Source organism: Etheostoma cragini, chromosome 19 (genome assembly GCF_013103735.1).
Source record: "Etheostoma cragini isolate CJK2018 chromosome 19, CSU_Ecrag_1.0, whole genome shotgun sequence".
In the NCBI taxonomy this organism is placed as follows: domain Eukaryota; kingdom Metazoa; phylum Chordata; class Actinopteri; order Perciformes; family Percidae; genus Etheostoma; species Etheostoma cragini.
In genome coordinates, this window is record NC_048425.1 from 7,851,120 (window position 1) to 7,871,396 (window position 20,277).

At 40.4% G+C, this 20,277-nt stretch overlaps 2 protein-coding genes and 1 long non-coding RNA gene across 5 annotated transcripts in view; 1 reads left to right on the top strand and 2 right to left on the bottom strand.

The window, feature by feature from the left end:
• adam19a (ADAM metallopeptidase domain 19a) overlaps positions 1–4,657 on the bottom strand; it is a 145,333-nt gene extending 140,676 nt beyond the window's left edge. For both annotated transcript variants that reach the window (XM_034856711.1, XM_034856712.1), the window contains exon 1: positions 4,433–4,657. In XM_034856711.1, coding sequence (XP_034712602.1) covers positions 4,433–4,562 — 130 coding nt within the window. In that variant the 5' untranslated portion in view covers positions 4,563–4,657. The remainder of the gene's footprint in view (positions 1–4,432) is intronic.
• Positions 4,658–4,903: 246 nt separating this feature from the next.
• Positions 4,904–20,277, bottom strand: part of LOC117934905 — a 16,210-nt gene continuing 836 nt past the window's right edge. Inside the window, exons 2-3 of the long non-coding RNA XR_004654606.1 lie at positions 12,723–12,728; positions 4,904–4,916 (exon numbers count right to left, since the gene is read on the bottom strand). This is a non-coding gene — a long non-coding RNA (uncharacterized LOC117934905). The remainder of the gene's footprint in view (positions 4,917–12,722; positions 12,729–20,277) is intronic.
• Positions 18,215–20,277, top strand: part of rwdd (RWD domain containing 4) — a 4,288-nt gene continuing 2,225 nt past the window's right edge. For both annotated transcript variants that reach the window (XR_004654577.1, XM_034856898.1), the window contains exons 1-4: positions 18,215–18,415; positions 19,160–19,240; positions 19,463–19,572; positions 19,964–20,114. Coding sequence is in view for 1 of the 2 variants with exons in the window: in XM_034856898.1 (XP_034712789.1) it covers positions 18,392–18,415; positions 19,160–19,240; positions 19,463–19,572; positions 19,964–20,114 (366 nt within the window). In the remaining variant the exon portion in view is untranslated. The remainder of the gene's footprint in view (positions 18,416–19,159; positions 19,241–19,462; positions 19,573–19,963; positions 20,115–20,277) is intronic.

A 20,277-nucleotide genomic window follows, 5' to 3' on the forward strand; every position in this document is an offset into this window, starting at 1 on the left:
TGTACGTGGGGATTTCCCCTTCTTGAATATTGCGGTTAACATGGGCTGAACCATTCCGTCGATCCGTGCTCTCTTGGCCCCCAGGGGCCCGTTTCTAGATGGAGGTTTACCAAGCTAACCATGTGGAGTCTAAGCATGGACTGATTTACCCTGAGATGGGAAACTGAGTTTTTAAGTTCCTGAACAGCTGGTTTGAGTTGGTTCAATCAACTCGGAGTAGGTTGACTCAGAATTAAGCGCGTGCATCACCATGATACAATTCACCATGGCAACAACCACAGAATAACTGGTCGGCATACTCTACCCCTCTGAAACTACTCATGCGCACACTCAGCAAGTTTTAGTTTACATTTTGTTTTTAAAAAAAAGGCAACACAGCTGCTGCCGCAAAATAGCTGCTAGAGTAAATGCGTAAGCTCCAATCAGGTGTATTCATTTCATATTTAACTACAGGTGGCCTATGATATAACTGGTGCAAACTGGATTGGTATCACACCTATAATTTAATTTAGGTGCAATCCTGTGGTCGAAAAAGGAAGCTACTACTTATCCTATTCTGAGGTTGTTGCTTTTCTTTTGTTTTTTTATAATAGCTCGCACTGGTTTGGGTCCAGGGCAAACTACCAAAACATTAATATATATTAAAAGAAATATTTTAAAAAACTCAGACAGCTCTGCATACATTGGCTTTACTCATATGCTCCGCATCACTAAGGTAAAGAAGACTCCCAGAGGGAGAAGACAGAGACTGAGTTTATTGAAGAAAACCTGCTCCCGACCAGGTTAGGGTCACAGACTCAGTTGCCATAGTAACCGACTGAGGTAAAGTTACCTCTCTTTCTGAAACTGGCTGGAGTTACCACTCCTCAGTAACCTCCCTTTCTGAAACGGAACGCCCAGTGTCCCCTCATCTCAGGGTTAAACTCAGTTATCTGAAACGGACCCCAGGTCATTTCTCCGTTTTTATTAGCTGTAACCGTTGCACACTTGAAAAGGTCAAAGCAACATTCTTTGTCAAAGCCGGATAGGCTACAGTTGAACAAGTCTGCGGAATTAACCCAACATTAAGGCAGCGCAAACAAACATTGGCTATTGACATTGGAGTTCTCTTTTAATAGCCGGTGGCAGTGGGGGAAACAGCCGCCGATTCCCATGTCTAGCCAAGCATCCGTGCATCCTTAAGACACGCCAAAGATATTTTTGGAAACAGTCACACAATCACAGTTTGTCTAGCACAGTTTCTGGTTTCTAAATGTCACAATTCTTTAAATACAATGTTTATTTGTTGTTATCCAAAGAAATAGCTACATCATTTTCCTTCTGACAGATGCTGTGTACACAGATAAACTGTTATTGGCAGATGGATGATTTGATGGGGGGGTGACAGTGTTTCTGCTGACTGCTGCAAATTTGTCCCCAGCTTCAATGGCACACACTCACCACTTTCCTGATGTATTGTTTTTTTGGGAGGGGGAATTTCAAGCAGGCAACTGGAACAGAAGAACGGCCAATTACCACTGTTCTATATAGAGTGTTTTCTGGCCAGTTGTGATCTGCAGCCAATTAACTGGTGCATTACTGGTAAGCACCATGCTGCAAAAGGAAATGCTGATGCAAAGTAATGGATCCACCAAAACTGAAACTATATGGTAAAACACAAGGGAGGACAGACTGCTTGGGTGGCAAATAGGAAAAGTGGCAGTCCTCTTCTGTTTAACCTGCTGCCAGTTTCCATCAGTAGCGTTACTTAAGGAGAATTCTGGCCAATTTTTACATTAATCTTGATCACTATAAATATGTGTACTTTTGATTTAAAAAAAAAAAAAAAAACTGTCCCAAATCGGTGCAGGCAACACGGAGTAGCAGCAGCTACGTGTACCAGCTTCCACTCAGCTAAACCGCAAGTGTTAGAGTGCTTTTGTGCCTCTTGACAGACACAAAATGAAATTAAAATGTCTGTGAAACGTGAGCAGGGCCCTTACATGACAACAATCAATCTTTTAAAGTCACCTACCTTGTCTCTATCCTACCGGTAGCTGGCTTGCCCTTTTACCTGCTCTCTCCCTGTGTGTTCTCTCATCCATAGAGTCTTTAGATCTAAATAAAACCTGTTTTACTACCGAGTCCGTTCAGCTTTACAGCAATCCCACATACATAGCTAATGAACAATTCTAGATACATACAGTAACGCAATTTGCAACATGCATCTCAACATATTTTTACACACTAGGACCACTACTATGAAGAATGACAGTGCCATTTGCTAGCCAACCACCACTAAGGAAAAATCCAGCACATAGATGGGACCTTAGGATGCCGTTGTGTTAAACAGTGATTTAATGTTAATAGTCACCGCTCATTTTACATTAAGCCTCAAAACAAAAGGCTGAGGGAACGTAACTACTTTTCCATGTTGGTTTTGAGTGATGCATCCCCACTAACCAGTAAGACGTCTCAAACAGCAAAGTGAATACAGAGGGTTGCGTGAATCCATCGTCTCCCGTAGCTGTCACAGTTTAGGCGCATGCTTGGTTCTTTAGGTCGATGATTGTAAGATTTACAAAGAATAGGTTTACAACATTTACTCTGGGACGTTTAGGGACTGATTGGTGGGATAACTGTGGAAGACACAGCGATACACTGGGAAGCGCAGATGACGTTTTACCACGTGTCCAGCTAATTTAAATAGCTGACGTTACTGTATTGTGTGACCAGGTAACTACATTTAATATCATAGGTGGCGTTTTTTTTTTGCATGGTGCAAAAAAGCATTCAAATGTCCCTTCCCAAGACTATTTTGCAGAGCCATCACGTACTTGCAGAGCTTATTGCCACCCAAGAGAGTTGTTTAAATGCAAAACATGCCCCCCCCCCCCCCTCTATCCAAAAATGTATCTGGGGTATAGCCAGACCTTACTCCACAGCGCTGTAGAGATAGTTGAGGCAGTTCAAGATTAAATCACTGATATCAATGCAGTTCTCTACAGTAGGCTCACATAAAGTGTGAGGACAAAATCACCTTACAATATAATGCAGTGCAATACAGTACAACACTGCTTTAAAGACTGTGGCCTCAAAACTGACCACAATTAAACATTGGACACCCCAAACACATGAGGCTGTAATGTTAGATTGCATCTAACAAGTGTTCATGTTATTGGATATTTAAGCCATAACTAGCTTTGGGTTCTCTCTGAAAACTTTGACACACACAAAAATAGAGGATAGTGTTTAGATCGATTTTTTTTTTACTTTTTGAGTAAGTTCAGTCCACAAGCCCGGACAGGGTGATGCATGTTCATACACACCTCATTTCACACACACTGGCCTTTTTGTGGACGGCTGAGAATGGCAACGTGCTTGGATACATTCCATTTTTTGAGTTCATTTCGTGACGTTTCGAATAGTGTAGTAGGCTACTTACAAGACTCGCAGCCGTATCAGACCCTTAACAGTGGGAAATAGAGTCCAACCAGGTAGTCGTCGTTTCACCCATAATTCCACAAAAACGTAGTTTCTGTGACATAATTGGCTGAAATCCGGACTAGGCTACTCTACTGTAACGGTCTGCTGTATTCCAGCATTACTCTCTGCTGCCTTTTATGGACAACGCACAAAGAGGACCGGGCTGACTCTGTAGTTTGGCTGACAAAACTATTATAATTCGGCATCAAGCCCAAATATGTTTTAAACTTTTTTTCTGCTACAATACAAAACTGCACAAACGTCTATACTAAATCTTAATTTAGAAAATGTATGGTTAACGGACAGCCGCTCGCTTCGATACGTGCTTAGATTAAGAGACACTCGCCTTAAACACGTTTAAAACCTCTAAAATGTAATGTGCCCTTGCATACAGTGAAATATAAACATGAAAAAACACATTGCACCTTATTTTTACAACAACTTACATCTTTTGTTGAATTCGGCATGAAAGTTACAGCTCAACAATGTCAACTTTTTATCATTTTACCTTATTTTTTTTTTACTTATATTTGAAACCAAGAGGAGGCAGTTGTGGGAGTAAGGTTAACAAAAGAGCTGGTGACAAAAGTAGAGATGTTATCGCACCGTTATTCAATGGTTGTGTGTTGGTGTTTTGGATGCAGACCATGGCAACATGAAGAATAAAACCATATTATTCAAGAATGATCTGGTATATCATTTGTGCCTTTGCCTTAGGGGCATTCAATTGCCAGATTTGTTCATGGAATTTGGCGTGCGCTGCCCCGAGATTTATATAACGGCTAATAACTCGTAAAGTAAAGTTTCAGTGCTATCATATACTGCTATAATTAAAACCCTTAATGTTACCACATTTCAAACATTGCATACGTGTTTATCTATTGTGCTTCAATGTCTCAACGCGCAACTGGTAACTAGGCTAGATGCTAAAAGAAGTTTTACAGCATGTCCGCTCTTTTTTGGGTACCTTGTTCTCCGGTCTTTCCGCTGGCTCTGTCCAGTGTGCCGTTCAGCAACAGAAAATAAAGAAAAACGAGCAAACGTCCACATTTTGCCGGTGATATTTGGGCATTTTTCTGCCTGTGTTTACTGTACATCCCTGTGACCCTCGGTGCCGCCGACCGTCCTCCCTTTCCTCGCCGTGTTCAACTCTGCCTCCCTCAGCCTGTCTGCTCCGTGAGTCAACTGTCAAAAATGGCAAGGTAAACCATGGCACTTCCTGTTTGAACCATCAAAATAAAACCGTACTAAACTAAAAACAGCAAATGACCATTTTAACAATTAGGGGATCATATGGGCTAACATTCATTAATTTAGAATGCTCATTTAACGAAGTCATAAGTCGGTTAGTCTGCGGTTTTACCTCAAAAGTTACCAAGAAATGCTTGCACAGAGACAGTTCTCATTGGCTGACATCATACAAAGCAGGGTGACTGCACTCTACACACACTCTCAAGATAGGCATCCATTCACTATTTAAAAAGCACGAGTCTAAATAGCATTTGATGCACAACACGGTATTTTTCAATATCACAATTCTATGAATAGATTTCAAATGCAACTTTTCAAAATGTAGCCCAATCAAACATGGAAACACAGCTGATTGTATGCCTATGCACTGAAATATGTATAAGCCTACTCAACTGGGATACTCATGTGTAAAATGGTGGCAATTCAGTACATTTTACATTGTGTGGTAACGCACTTGTTACCTGTTGTGACTCCTGCTGAAAGTGCTCTGAATGAGCCCCATGGTTTAATTGGCTGAGGACCTGCAGCTGTGGCAGGCGTAGCTAAGGCAGCAGGTGGGGCAGCTGCAGGTTATCAGGCTGATTAGTTTAAAATTTGAAAAAGAGCCAGGAAACAGGAGTTCACATTGTTCGGCTTTGCAACGAGGTTAGAATACACATTAAAAGGACAAAAAGAACAAGTTAATATGCTGAATATCAAGCTCAATGTTAGTTCTGTGTACGCAAAGATTCACTGTGTTCCTGAATAAAAAGTGTACTTTTCCAGCCTTTGCCTACTTTTGAACTCAAAGTTTTCCTACTGTAGGCTACATATTAAATTTGCACCCATTTTCCACATATTAACTGTTTTTACCTATTTTCCTGTCAAGTGGGAAAACGTGGGTATAGATTATGTTAGTAAAATTAAGTGTAAATAAAAACATGACCAAAACATGATTTTAAATCTACGTTAAATAGTAGATGCCTGCATTTCTGTTGCCAAGTATTGGAGACTTTCCCAAAATTTTCTCTCAGCAAAGCTGCAGTGTAAAATATTAGTAAGAAAAATAATTTTCCATTTCATTTTACTACACACAATTCCCAAAAGTGCTGAGCTTTTGAATGCACATCGAATCACAGCCAGTTACATTCGTATTCCTAGATACTTATTAGAGTCCTTCAAATGTGTGTGATCATGTAATGTTATTATTATGTGCAAATGTGGCTCATTTGTGAGTTCAAGTGGAAAAGAAACCTAACAACTGCAACATTAACATTGATTATTGTCTACTTAATAGCTATGACTAATCTTAATAAAATCACTGTGTTGGCATACTTGAAAATGTTAACTGACTTGTTCACATCACAATGTTCTCTCCCGAGACAACATGTCAGACTTTTATTTTGAAGTCAACATTTGCTAACATCCGGTAATAACATTGTGATTAACTTGAGGGCATTAGGTGCTTGAGAAAACAAAGCATGGATTGAATTAATGTTGCTTTCAAGTTTCCTTGTAAACTCCATCAGAATTCAGAAGATGCAGAAAAACTTCATGTTAGTTTAATGTTAACTAACCCTGGCATTGAACTTTAAACCTACATCATGTCCTCTTCACAACCTATACATCCTGAACTTTTGCACATCACTCTACATTTCTGTACATCCTTCACTGCCATACAGCCTCTGTTTGTTTTTTCGTGTTAAATAGTTACATGTATGTATGTATTATTTGTTTCTCTATTGATTGTTAATTTCTTTTGTAGTATTGTTTTTATGTATGCACCATCAACTAGGGAAAATTCCTAGTGATACTCACCTGGCCATAAATCTCTTTCTGATTCTGTTGGTAATGGACATCCCTCTGGCCGTTTCCCTTTCTCCAGACACTTCTCACTGCCCCCAGGCCAACGCAGTACCAAGAAATTCTCAAGACTTGCCATTATCAATCCATCCAGGAGATGCCCTTGGGTTTATCCACTGGTCCTAGTCACCTGACTCCTACATCCACCTGCTCACCTGTACTTATATCCTAGTATCGCATTCCAGACCACAGCGCTGTGAGTAAGGTCTGGCTACACCACACATTAGTGTACATTCCAGGATAGGAGAAAACAACGCTGTGGGTTGTTTGCATTTCTTCAAACTAATCACAATCGTTCAGGGTGGTGCTAAGCTCCAGGCGCAGCAACGGTGGCTCTTCCAGCCCATCTCATCTCTCATGTTGCCCAAAACCTGGGAAGCAACTTGTTTTAGTGGAACACTTGCACCCCACAAAAAAACGCCAAATACAAAATAATGAAGTTAATTATTTACACAATGAGCTATTTAAATTAGCTGGATACATGGTTAAACATAATTTGCTTATTCCAGTGTATTGATGTGTGTAATCCCACCAATTGGTCTCAAAACGTCCCAATTAGAGAGTGAATGCAGTAAACCCATTCTTTGTAGATCTTAGCTTCAGCTTATAGTCTGCTAGCTCGAAGGTTGATGTTGTGTAACACACAGAACGCGGAAGGTGAGGGGCAAAAAACCTGACATCCAGCAAACGTCGGTCTTTAGCCTGGAAATGTTCTTGTTGATCCAGACTGCTCATTCCCCAGTCACCCCCCCCCCATTATTTATTCCAGCCCTTCTCTCATGTTGCCCAAAACCATTTGCATCTGGCTTTCTGTACCTGTTCCTACTTTCTTGTTACCTCTTCCTGTATTTTGATGTGTAGCCTGTTCCTGACCATTGCCTTTTGGTAAATGTACACAGCACATACATACTAAAACTAAACTAACACTTGCCATATTAGGGGAAGTTGCTTGTTTGAACTGCATTCCCCAGTCTTGTTGCCACAGAGGTTTTTGTACCATCATGCCTGTACAGAAACCAAATCTCTGCTCACAAATTGTATCTTGCAACGAGGGTTGTAGCACTTCACAGATGTAGTAGAGGAATGGCTGAAAACACTATTTTCCAAACAACAATCAAACCCAACATGAAAAACAAATTGCCTCTTGGATCTCTTAATTTCTAGCTTGAGACACAGAAGCAGCAGGAGCTCTCTCTTAAATCTAACTGTGAAAATCTTTGAGTGCTGGAGAGCCTATCATCTGTTGGAAGCTGTGTTGTCTGGTTTAACGGGCGAGATTGCACATTTTGAGTGGCGGCCTCCCTTTGTTGTAATGTGTATGAATTATTGCTTATCCATTTGCATAACGTCATGACAATGAGACAGAATGAATAATGCATTGCAGGGCACCGCTTGCGGTTTCCATTTTCAGTGTGGTTGCCGTGTGCTCACTTCCAACAGTCCCATTGAATGTTGTGATTGCTATCAAGGTAGGGAGTGCGATGCAACAAGGAATGGACCCAAACACAGACAATCGAGCAGATAGGATCCGTTTAGTTATTTATTGACCAAATGTTCGTTCACGATCCATCCTTTCTGCACAATCCGTTCTGCGCAAGTGCGATATGTTTGCGCACGCGCAGTTGATAATCAAAATGTACAAGGATTTACGGCACTGCACGATCTGTTCCACAGCGGCGGTCTGCTGTTAGCCTCCACCGGAAAGCTAACTATGTTAGTTTAGCTAACTGTTGTTTTGGCTAACCGCTAGCTGACAGCTTGATTCAGCCTAAAATAACGCTACTCAAACTAAACAGTGGGAAAAGCAGGCTACAGCTTAATTAAGACTTTACAGTAATAATAAAGACAAGTAATAAGTGATTGTATTTTAAATGAACACAAGTAAAGTAGAACTGACGTAACAGCTGTTATATAATCAAACGGTTATTTTAACTTTTGAGGGTATTTTACAAGCTATCTCAGCTAGTTGTTAGCCGAATTAGCTTCTAGCTAAACTAATATTAACTTTTCCAGTGGAGGCGAACAGACTTTCTTTAACTGTCTATGGGAACAGATCGTGCAGTGCCGTAGATCCGCGTTCATCATGATATCATCTGCTCATGGGCGAACATAGTGAACATGCGCAGAACGGATTGTGCTGGCAGGACGGATCGTTTACCGACAGCTTCCACCAAATTAAAGAAAGCACATTGTGTTATGTTGACTGATGTTTTAATGTGCACCTCTGCTGTCCTTGTTATGGTCTCCTTACAGATCATGGATCAATGAGCTCAACTCAAGCCATTGGCCCAAGATAGCAGCTACATCATGATACATGACCAAACAGGGCAGGTCTGACACGTAAATAATGACTTTAAAGATATAGTGCGTAGTTTCGGTCGCCCCTATGAGGAATTCTAATTAATGACAAAAACACTGTTGGCACGTCCACATGATGGCGCACCACCCCCACCCCTCCTCCTCACAGTCGCTAGTAGCGTTTAACCCATCAAATCAAGGCGGACACCGAGGATTAACAGACACGATGGACTGTTCAGAAGAGATAATTATCTTGTAATTGTGTTCTCTTTATCTCCAAAGCTGAAAGTTGCTGTTTCCTTTCTTAGCAATGACGTAAAAACGCATCATTCAAGCTTTGCCCTGTGAATGTCGCCATTTTGTACACCTGTGCAGAGAGCATTCTATGTAGCTGACAGGCCTAATTAGCTTTGTATCAAGTCATTTGGCAATGGCTTGAATGTAACAGTTCAAAAAAATAGTTGCATACTATAGCTTTAAGTCATTAAGCTATAATGGCTGTAAGGTAACACTGCTATCACCTACATACAACACCGTACCTGACCAACAGACCAATCACAATTGACAACCTGTAACCATGACAATTGAAAGTCTTTTAAATTACAACCCAATGGCAACAACATAATAGCTTGTGCAAATAAGATGGCTTGTTGAAAAAACAATCACCGACTAGATTAACGTTACAAAGATAAAGCTTTGATCAAATAATAATTATTTTTAAGACTTTGGGGCTCCAGACTAATTTCTTCTGTGTTGTTTTGTAATGTTATATGACCTTACATATGTTTTTACATGTTTGGGCTGTTTATGAGCTTGGGTTGTGCAGTATGTGGAAGGTTTGGGAACTGTGATGCAGACTACCTCTCCATTTTCTTTGCCTGAGTTACCATTAGAGTCAGAAGACCTATTCAATATTAATACAAACACAGAGCTTTACGCTACACTGAATACAAACATTTTGTGCAACTCCAATTTTATCTTTCTTTCTCTCAGTGGTGTTTTTCCCCCCCTTTCTCCCCACTGCATCTCTCTGCCTTGTGCAAAATCAAACAATCTGAACAGTTTCAGCTCCCTGATCAGCTTACTGTCTGTATTGCCCTCTGCTTTGCCATATCTAGACCTGCACAAAATAACATCCACAGCTTTGTCTAGTTCAGAAAAGCTATCGGTTTCTTCCAGAAGACTCAGATCATGTGCTGGCGAGCTGCTTACTCTATAATGAGTGGATGTGTGGCACTCAGAGCATGCTGGCAGGCCAGGATGGAGCCCAGAGTCATTGTCTATCCATCCCCCTTGCCACAGCAGCACGCTGGTGTCATGCTCACTCTCTTTGACTTTGGAATTATGGCAAGGATTTAGACTTAGCTGGCAGGAGGGGGTGCTGGATAAGGAGGATTTATTTCACCTCATCTGGAAAAACGTCTCCTCTGCCACACGACCCCTTCAGTGACTCTTTATCCAGCCAGTGGGGCAGTGGACAATGTTTCCCATTCACTGAGCCGTGGCACAAATAGCTTGCTTTTTTGTTTTTGTTGCTCAGCTCTGTTTGGGGGATATTGTCCCCACCACTTGTTACACGGAAATGTCAAAAGCTTAGACACAGACACGTTCAAACTATCCATGCTACTCAGGGACTGTGTCAAGGAAGGCATCAGAGAGGGTAGAAGGTAAGATTTACTTGTTTTTCAAGGGCCAATCATGACAAGAATAACAGGAGGACTCATACGCAAGTCTCAAAAATGCAAATGGGTTAATTGTTTGGAGTGAGAGGGGAAGAAGACGCCAGGGACAGGAACACAGAGACAGGGGAGCTTAGGGAGTCTCGAGGGTGTGGTTTCTTGGGGAAAGCTAGGAGCAAGTAGCCGAGGAAGAGACACTGGAGCTGGGATTGGCGACACAGACAAGTTGTAGCAGGGTGCCGTGGGAGGGGGACTCAGAGAAGAAGCCAGCTGACCGGAAGTCTGCGGGGGGAAAAAAACAAAGATGTAAGGAACACATCAAACACACAGGCTAGCGCACAGTCAAGGACTTGTAAGAGTTTCAACAGGGTTACCGGAGCAACAATCGAGCAACGAGTGGATGAAGAGCCGGGGTAGATATACTGTGGTTGATTGAAGATGGCGGGCAGGTGTGAGCGGTGGGAGCAGGTGATTGTAGATGAGACTTAGGTGTGTGTGATCAGCTGGCTTCAGCAGGAGGGGGAGTGAGGAAAAAAGAAAACACAGCAGGGACAAAACAGAGCAGAGCAACAGAAAACTAAGAAAAATAGTAAACAAAACAACACCAATAACCTTGGTGTATGTACAGCATATTTATATAGATTTTTTTATGCAGACATTCCCTAAACTTACCAGTTAAGGCTAGCCATAGCTAGCTTGCTTTTGGTTAGCAAAGTGTTACTAAACACTGAAGAAGAAATTTTGAGGTGACCAAATTGTCCTAATTAACTTTGCTAAAGTGAAAACACAGTGAGAGGGAAAACATTTTGAGACAAAAACATTAACAACAACCAAAATTAGGTTTAGGTCTATTTTAATGCACACATGAGCGTGCATGACATTGCCGAGCCTCTTTCCTGGTAACGGGTTGGCATGTGTTATCGTCCCCTGCTTTATTGTCTATTTAAAAATAAATGGGACCATAATTTACAAAATGAACAGCATGCTGTATTGGTGAAGACCTGAAACTAGCCATTGAGACCATAAACGTTTAAGATAAATGTTTACTGAGGAGATGAATCATGTGAGAGGCATATTTTAGGTGTAAAGGTATATTTTTGTTTTGATCTATTTTTCTCTCAATTTACTATTTTTTTCTATAGAAACCGGTTTCTCTTTGCAACCCATGGAATGCAGGAAATTAGGATGCAGGTTTAAGGAACTTTTCAGTCCCAGATGTTGACCCACCCCCAACCCTGACCCTCACATCCTCTTACACCCTCATTCTTCCTCTTGGTACTTATTGTATATCACCTTCTTCACCTTCTTGCACTGGCAGTGGACATTGGGATTGGATGTAAGTCATGAGGTGTGAAGGACACAAGAGTGCCATCCTCAATCTTCTATATAAAACAAATTTGTGCAGAAAAATCACCGGACTACCCTTGAAACTCAGTCAGGCTGAAATCTAGACCACAGTGTTTTGCTTAAGTGCTCTTGAGCAGAGCAGATGCTCTAATCACGTAGTTAACCATTTGCCATTTGTCAAAAGTGCTGTTCCATTATCTCTTCCCTCTTCAGGTGCATTTCCTTTCACTCTTGGTCCCTCTTGGTGGTTTTTAGTGGCTGGCTGCAGATAATTATGAAGCAAATATAACCCACAGGAACATGATGAGAAGTTTCAAATGTGTAAATATTAGGGCTATAAGCATTAACCGAGCCGAGCAAAATGCATTAATTTTCTTCAATCGTATTAATTGCATGCTGCCATTTATTAATTTATTATTTTTATTTTGACCCTTTGCCTTATCATCAAGCTGCCATACTTCCTCGTAACATCTCCTACTGCTGCAGGCATGTTGGAGGAATAAAGCATCAACACAATTCTTATACTAAATAAATAACTAATGAACAAATACAAATCTCAAAGTCAAGTTCATGAAGTAACTTTCTTTGCATTAATTTGATTCCCAATCAAGATACACTAGTAAGAATCGCTTTCCATTGTTAATATGAACTTAAACACAGTTCTGGAATGCAAAATAATAGAATTTTAATCCTTTGATAAAACATGCCATTAATTGTGATTAACTATAGAAATTCAGCGATTAATTGTGATTAAGAAGGAATTAAGAGGTAAAACCTTACTTGAAGTTTTCTAAATAAAAACAACATGACACTGTCATGACACAGTCATAAAGCATGAACCCCAACCTTAACCATAATCCTAACAAAACTTGTCATGACAAAACCGAGTGACACATACTAAAAAAGATAGATAGATAGACTTGTTTGTAATGTTTTATGACACATTCATGACAGTGTCATGTCACTGTTATGTAGAAAACTTCAAGTAAAGTGTAACCAAAACAGAATCATTTGACAGCCCCGGTTAATATCAAAGACACACAGAATGTCGAGTCACATCTGATTCACCTGGCGGTCGGTTGCACAGAGGTGAGAGAGGATTAAAAATGACCCGTAACCGGGCCAGAAGAGCAGAAAAAAAATGCTCTTGTTGTTTGCTTTTCTGTTGACCGATTACTATCATCTTGAAGTCTGGACGCAGCGATGGTGGCTCCACAAAACATTCTCAGGAAGGAACTTTTACAACCTAAAAGAACATGCCACATACAATATAATAGAAATTAAGTTAACTGTTTACACATTAAAGTAGCCTGGGTTATCAAAATTTGTTAGATACATGGTTAAACCTCATTTGCTCTTACCAGTGTATTGCCGTTTGTACTTTGTTGACAGCAATTTGTCAATTGGTCCTGAAATGTTCCAGTTAGATGGCAAATGCTGTTCATTTTAACTCTTTACAAACATTTAGTAAAAGAACCAAGCGGACCTGCCTTATTCTAAAATTTCCCTCGTGATGAATAAAGTATCCATCTATCTATCTATCTATCTATCTATCTATCTATCTATCTATCTATCTATCTATATATATATATCTATCTATCTATCTATCTATCCATCTATCCATTGAATGATTTCTTCAAAACTTGCAATTTTCAGCCTGTTGCTCACTGCCTCAAAGGTCGTTGTTTCCCATAGTAAAGGGATTTAGAAAACGATCAATGTCCATTCTTGTCTGTGAATTTTAAAGCCTTGAGCAGTAGGGCAGGGAGGTGTTGGCAGAGTTAGTCTAGTGGCAGTACATGTACAGTGTGGGTTACAGTTTTTCCATGAATAAACACAGCAGCTCCTCAATGCCCAAAAAGTCCCTGTGGCATGGGCATGCATTATTGAAAAAATAGACTTGAAGCATTAATAAATGCTTCAGGCCGCGTTTACACCTATGATTCGGGGTAGACAGTTTCCCAGCTGTTGTTGCCAGCAGGAAGAACACATCCTAACGTTGGCTGTGAGCCGTAGCCACCATCACAGGGTTTGTAGTTTAACCACTAACACAAAGCTGCATGATGAATGTAGCCTGGAGAAAACCCTCTCTCCCCACCAAATGACTTATTTATACAAGCCATATGGTTTCTTAGTGTTATGTGTATTTGCTTTGTTACCTCTGAAGAGGAATCAAATGTGCCAGTGACATCCTGTGTGTGAGTCAAACGTTTTCTTCCTCTCTACTAATGGTATTAGCAGATCTGTCTGGGGAGCGTGACACACTTCTCATAACACAGGCCCAGTTTGATCAATCAGGGCTCAGCTGGATCCCCAAACGGCAGAAAGTCTGCCTAGAGTGTACCCCTCCTCTGCTAAAACTAAAGAACAAAGCTCTCCTACTCACTCTTCCCTCACTGCACAGCACAAAAACAAAGAGTTATTCTGAGGTACACTGTTAAGAGAGATGTTTATTTGGATTATCACATCTCAAGACGAAGCATGCCTCCCTTAGCCAATTTAGAGTGTGCCCTATAGGCCAGAAATCCTTTGCTGAGTGGATAAGTTAATTAAGAAAAGTGAAGGGATGATAACAGCCTTGTATTCTACTCCTGCTGTACAATAATTGCATTTCATACTCGGTATTTGTGGCGGGGGCTCACTGTGTATCGGAGGACCGCACTCTAAGAAGATAAAAACACCTCATTATTGATGATTTTTTATATATTTTTTGACTGTAATTTAGACCATATTTAATTTCTTTTTGACTATTTTATGTGCAACAAATGTGCGCGTGCTAATTTAAAAAAAGTCTTGTGTGATTCCACATCCCAGATCTGCCCTTAATGCCTTAAAATGTTGCGCTGAATTCGCTCAGTACCTCCTATGTGTTGAAGTAAATGAATACTGTTTGTCGGTGAAATGAGAGAGTTTGTGACCAAATTGAGCCAAAACCAAGCACCACTGAACGGCCAAAGTACACTTTATTTCCCAGCTCAACAGTACACTAAAATATATTCCTGAGGACACTGAACCCCAAGTCAAGTTGTTCCCATGGCAGCTCTGCCACCAATGGTGCATCTGTTTGTGTGTGTGTGTGTGTGTGTGTCTGTCTGTGTGTGTGTCTGTGTGTGTGTGTGTGTGAGAATGTCTGAGTGAGAGGCCAATAGCAAGGCGCTTTGTTCAGTAAGGTAGAAAGACCCTATTTGCTGTGTATATTCAGTCCATTTCCCATTTCCCACCATCGGGAAAAGGGGGGTTTGTTGGATCATCCTCCCTTTTTTTGTATTTTGTTCAAAATAAAGTAATGAGTCATTAATTAATAATTTAATTAAGCAACGTTAATTAATTAATGTGCTCCAAAGTTTACACAATTTCTATATTGTAAAGACGTATGTTAGTACAACACAAACATATTGACATTGTGTGTGTGTGTGTGTGTGTGTGTGTGTGTGTGTGTGTGTGTGTGTGTGTGTGTGTGTGTGTGTGTGTGTGTGTGTGTCTATATGTATGTGCGTGCATGCGTGTGTTTGCGTGTGTGTAGAGGACAGATCTTACTATTGAAATCAACATATAGTAAGCCCTGCGCTTCCATTGCTATTGGCAGTACAAACACATTAATATGGAGAGCATGGAGGACCAAAGTTATTCTATCTCACTATTTACTTCAGGAAAAAAAGAACCGGCTTTCTCTTCAATTACCCCTTCCAGTGAATTCAAACGGATGGAAATTGACATAAGAGCTGGCTCCATATCTTCTCTCATGCAAATGGTAATATTGAGGAGCAAAGAGAGGCACTCATGCTTGCTGAGCTTGAATTGCTCTGACCAAACCAATCGATCTCGACTGAGGGAGGTAGCATCAGTGACTGACTCTGCTTTTCTGCTACTTGCAAGAGTCACAACAATTGAAACTGCGGCTGCAACATCAGAAAAGATTACCCAAACACTGCATACATGAACATATAGCTCAGCATTGTTTGCCCAAAGCAGAACGATGGTAAGGAGCTTTCACTTCAATACATGGATGGTTAAACATAATGTAAAACATGTTACAAATTAAAGCTGCACCCTAAAATATTTCTATTTTAACACTGGATCAAATAACTATTTGCCCTGTGAAAGATGTCATTGGTAGTCACAAACCCACAGAGAATTATCACCAATGTTGCTTTTCCCTCCTGTTCTATGGAGCTTTTTAACCTTTTTTTAGTTTATTGTTTGGGTGTCCTGGCCCACAATTACCACTCGCATGCATGTAATTTCTAGCAGCAGCAATAGCAGTAGGCAGCTGTTTTCGGCTGAAATATGCCATAATAAACCCACTGTACACTACCTGCCCAGCACCAAACAGCAGTCAGGGGTCTTCTAGTCTAAATCAATGATGATTCGTTTACAGGACTGCTCCTGTGCCGCTGGAAGATCCGCTGGAAGATCCGCCGGATGTCCTTCGTTTTTGGCCTGATATCCCTTACAGTGTTGTAGTACATGAGTCCGGTCTTTAAAGGTCTGTGTCTCATCACGGAATTAACCAGTGTTACAACTGATATGTTTTTTTATTTTTCAAATCAGTTGAGGTGCTCCACAACCTTTCCACCTAACCCCATGGCAACAGCTGGGTTTCACATACCCCCGGTTGGGAATCACTGGCAGATAAATAAAATGCTTTGGAGAGCACATTTCGGGTGAAAGCATCTGGACGTTTTCTGGGAAACAAATCTTAGTTTTATATCTGTGTTAGTTACAGTGTTTGTTTTAGTTTTCCCCAGTTGCCAAGACTTTGGAGAAAAATTTCCAAGACACATGTTCACATAGTGTAGCTATTCTTTTTGCTGAACACAAGGGGTGCCTGAAGTTTATGACCTAATAAAACAAATAATAATAATACAAACAGGTCAAAATCATTGCTGGCAAGACTGTAACCCCAATTCAGGGTGTGGGATTATTGAATTTTTATTTAATTTATTCAGGATCCTAAAATCTTTATCTTTGGAGCTTAAACATTGAGTCACTGACAAATACATGTATAATACATAATATATCTTGTTACCCCTATAGTGATATGTGGGTTTTCTAAGATTAAATCATCAGAATGATAGATATAGAGATTGTTTGTTATAATAGATAATAATATATACTTTACCTAATTCTTCTTGGGAACATTAAACGTTTTCATTGCAGAAGGTATACATACAGGCACATGCATTAATGAGATGTCTGGCCATGGATGGGCACCCTGGCACCTGTTCAGCTGCCAATCCTCATTCTGTACTTGGTCCGTAAAGAGACTTGAACCAGTGACCCTCCAGCCCACACACTGAGCTACTGTTGTTTGTTCACTTTTTTCTAACACTGTTTTCTTCATTAGCTAATACTGATAATGCCATGGCCATTTTACTGTATTGCACTATTCTGTACATGTGATTGTGTCATTGCGTGCAGCAGTCTGGTATTACTCAAGATCGGTCTTGGTTTTAAGACCGTTACCTTACGACCACTTTTTGAAGGTCTCGGTATTGGATAAAGAGGACTTGAGATTTTTTTTTTAAACCGGCCAAGCCCACAACTGCAGAGATATCACTAAATAAAAAAAAAAACACTGGTCTGGTCTTGACTCAGTCTTAACCCCTCAAAGTCTTGGTCTTGTCTCGGTCTCGATACACTCTGGTCTTGGTAAGGACTCGGTCTCGTTTTAGGTTGTCTAGACCCCAACACTGGTGTCCAGACCAGTGGCGGATTACCATTGAATTACACCCTGGGCGAGACCCCCTTTGAGAGCGCCCCTGATAACCTCATTTTTATGCAGAATCATGTTCACTCTCTTTTGGCAATGTTGGAGGTGGAGATTGTGCACCTAAAATGTGTGTTTCCTGTTGTAATTGCAATAGTTAAATAACGTATATGTTACAGATATATAAAAAATGTAACAAGAGCAGAAAGAAACAATAGTATAAAATGTTAAGAATAATATTCAACTAAAATATAGAATAAATATTCTCAATAGCACAACTCCTTCATCACACAAATGTGAAAACACACCAAAGAGAATCTAATTATTACACTATTGAATTAAGAACAGATAACACAAACTAAAACTTAAACCTGACCTTTTTGGCCTTCCTTGATGCAAAATCCTGGAATTTATGTAACAGTGGAAATTATCATTGCTTCCTCCACACTGAATAGTGCAAAACACATCTTTATCTAATGCAAGACATTTTCGCAACAAAGGAAACAGCTTTGGAGAAGCTGGATGGAGTTTCTACGCAGTATTAGACTTTAAAATGAAATATGAATGAGTAAAGACAATGTTGGTGCCAACCAGTAGAGGGCTACAATACGCCATTGCAGCGTCTAGTCTGCTTTAAACCAAAGAAGAAGAAGAACTGGTGTCACTGGTTAGTTGTACCAGCTGAGGAAGTTGTTACATTATTATTTTAGTAAAGTTTTAATAGGAGAAATGGGTTGTTAACTCTGGGATTTATAAACTCTACACAGAGAGTATAGCGGACCCAAACAGAAGGAATACCATGACAGCTAACGAGGATCAAGAGGTATGAATGAATGAATGGTGATGCAGTAGTAGGCTAGCTTCTGTTAGCGGCTAACAACTTGACACTAGCGTGACTGCTAGCATAATAGTGTAGGGTAGCGAGCTTAGTTAACACTTTTCTGCTCGTTACCTTGCAAAACCATTAGACGGGTCAGCTCTCATTAAATGGGCAAGAAACTCAGGACAGAGTGTCAATTGTCTTTCTAGCTTTTGAGCCCTGATAAAGCGTCGTTCATGCCTGAGTAAGTGTCACGCAAAACTCCATTTGAAAGAGTGACAAATTAAGTGTGTTATAACTCAAGGAAGGAATGCGTGCCACATAAACCTCAAGTCAAGAGCTTTTCTGAATACAAAACTTACTTTATCCCATCCGGTGTAGCTATATGTTAGCGGTTAAACAGCACATTTACCAATTAAATATCGCTGTTTCACAGTAGCCCTCTGCCATCATAAAACGTAGCATTAAAGTGATAAGTTGTAAACAAGTGGCTTTAGCAGATAAAATGTGTAATTTAAAGAGTCCATTAATGTCTGGATGATGTGCCGATTCAAAAAGAAAAAGGTTATCATTATCTTGTAAAAAGGTATTCACTCGTCCTACCCTGCATACCCATGCCAAGTGCAAATGACTACATTTGTAAATGGTGTTTGGTGCGCGGAAGCTATCGGGATTAGCTGCTGCTGATGTAAGGAACTCCTTAAATCTGTCTAACCTCCTGTCTCTTCCTCTCTTCCTCCACCACAGATGGAGTTGGAGGCTCTTCGCTCTATCTATGAGGGGGATGAGTGTTTCAAGGAAATCAGTTTAGTTTCCTTTCAGTTTAGGGTGAGTACTGTCTCCCAACACCTTGTACTGTCCAATTCTGCTTAAAAAAAACATAACCTGTGCCTCCCCAACCACATGGTTTAACTGAATATACAGTACATCAAGTTAAAGCAAGGCACTCAATATGCTTTTCACCCGTACTTCATGACCTTTTAACAAGCTATTAGGATTTGTTCTGAAGCAGTACCTTCTTTTACCTTCTATTGTAATGTTATACAACAGATAGGAGACATTGATGACAGCAAAGCATTCATGCTGGACGTCACATGGCCTGAGACGTACCCTGAGACGGCCCCACAAATGTCCCTTGATGCCTTTTTCAACAACAGATTGTAAGTTGCGAGCACAGTGCTGAATTATTATTATTATTAATATGCATTAGTTTACATTGATAACTGATGGCAGATTAGAATATGACATCAAATTCTGGAAACCCTTTTGCCTTTGCAGGGTTCTTAACTGTATAGAACGATTAACAGATATAGCTGTTTCAATACTGCATGTGAATGTTGTCAATTTTTAGTAAATGTACTGTGAATTGTTTTGTGAGTATGTATTTTTTCATTCAAATGATTCCAACATGATCCATTTCTGTTTGAAAATTGTTACAGTCCGTCAGGATTAACTGCAATTTTAAGAAATACTAAAAGCTGTGTTTTAGCTGTACACACACTTTATGTGATGCTCATGTTGATTCTTTCCTTTACAATTATGTAATACCAGCTCTGCGGAGACAAAGCAGCTGATTCTTATGAAGCTGGAGGAGCAGGTGGAGGCTAACCTGGGCACTGCAATGATGTATACTCTGTTCGAGTGGGCCAAGGAGAACAAGGAGGCCCTCATGGAGAACCACAAGCCTGTAGCCACTGCTGTGGTCAGTACATTTCATCATTCTCAACGACATACATCAGTACAATTCAAAATCCTTATTCGTGGGTCTATTTTTGGTACTGGTCCCTGATAGCGGCACAACCCCAGGGAGCTCTTGTCAGTCAACCATTGTGGGCGTTGTGTAGCTTCTTCTTCCCCGGATTGGT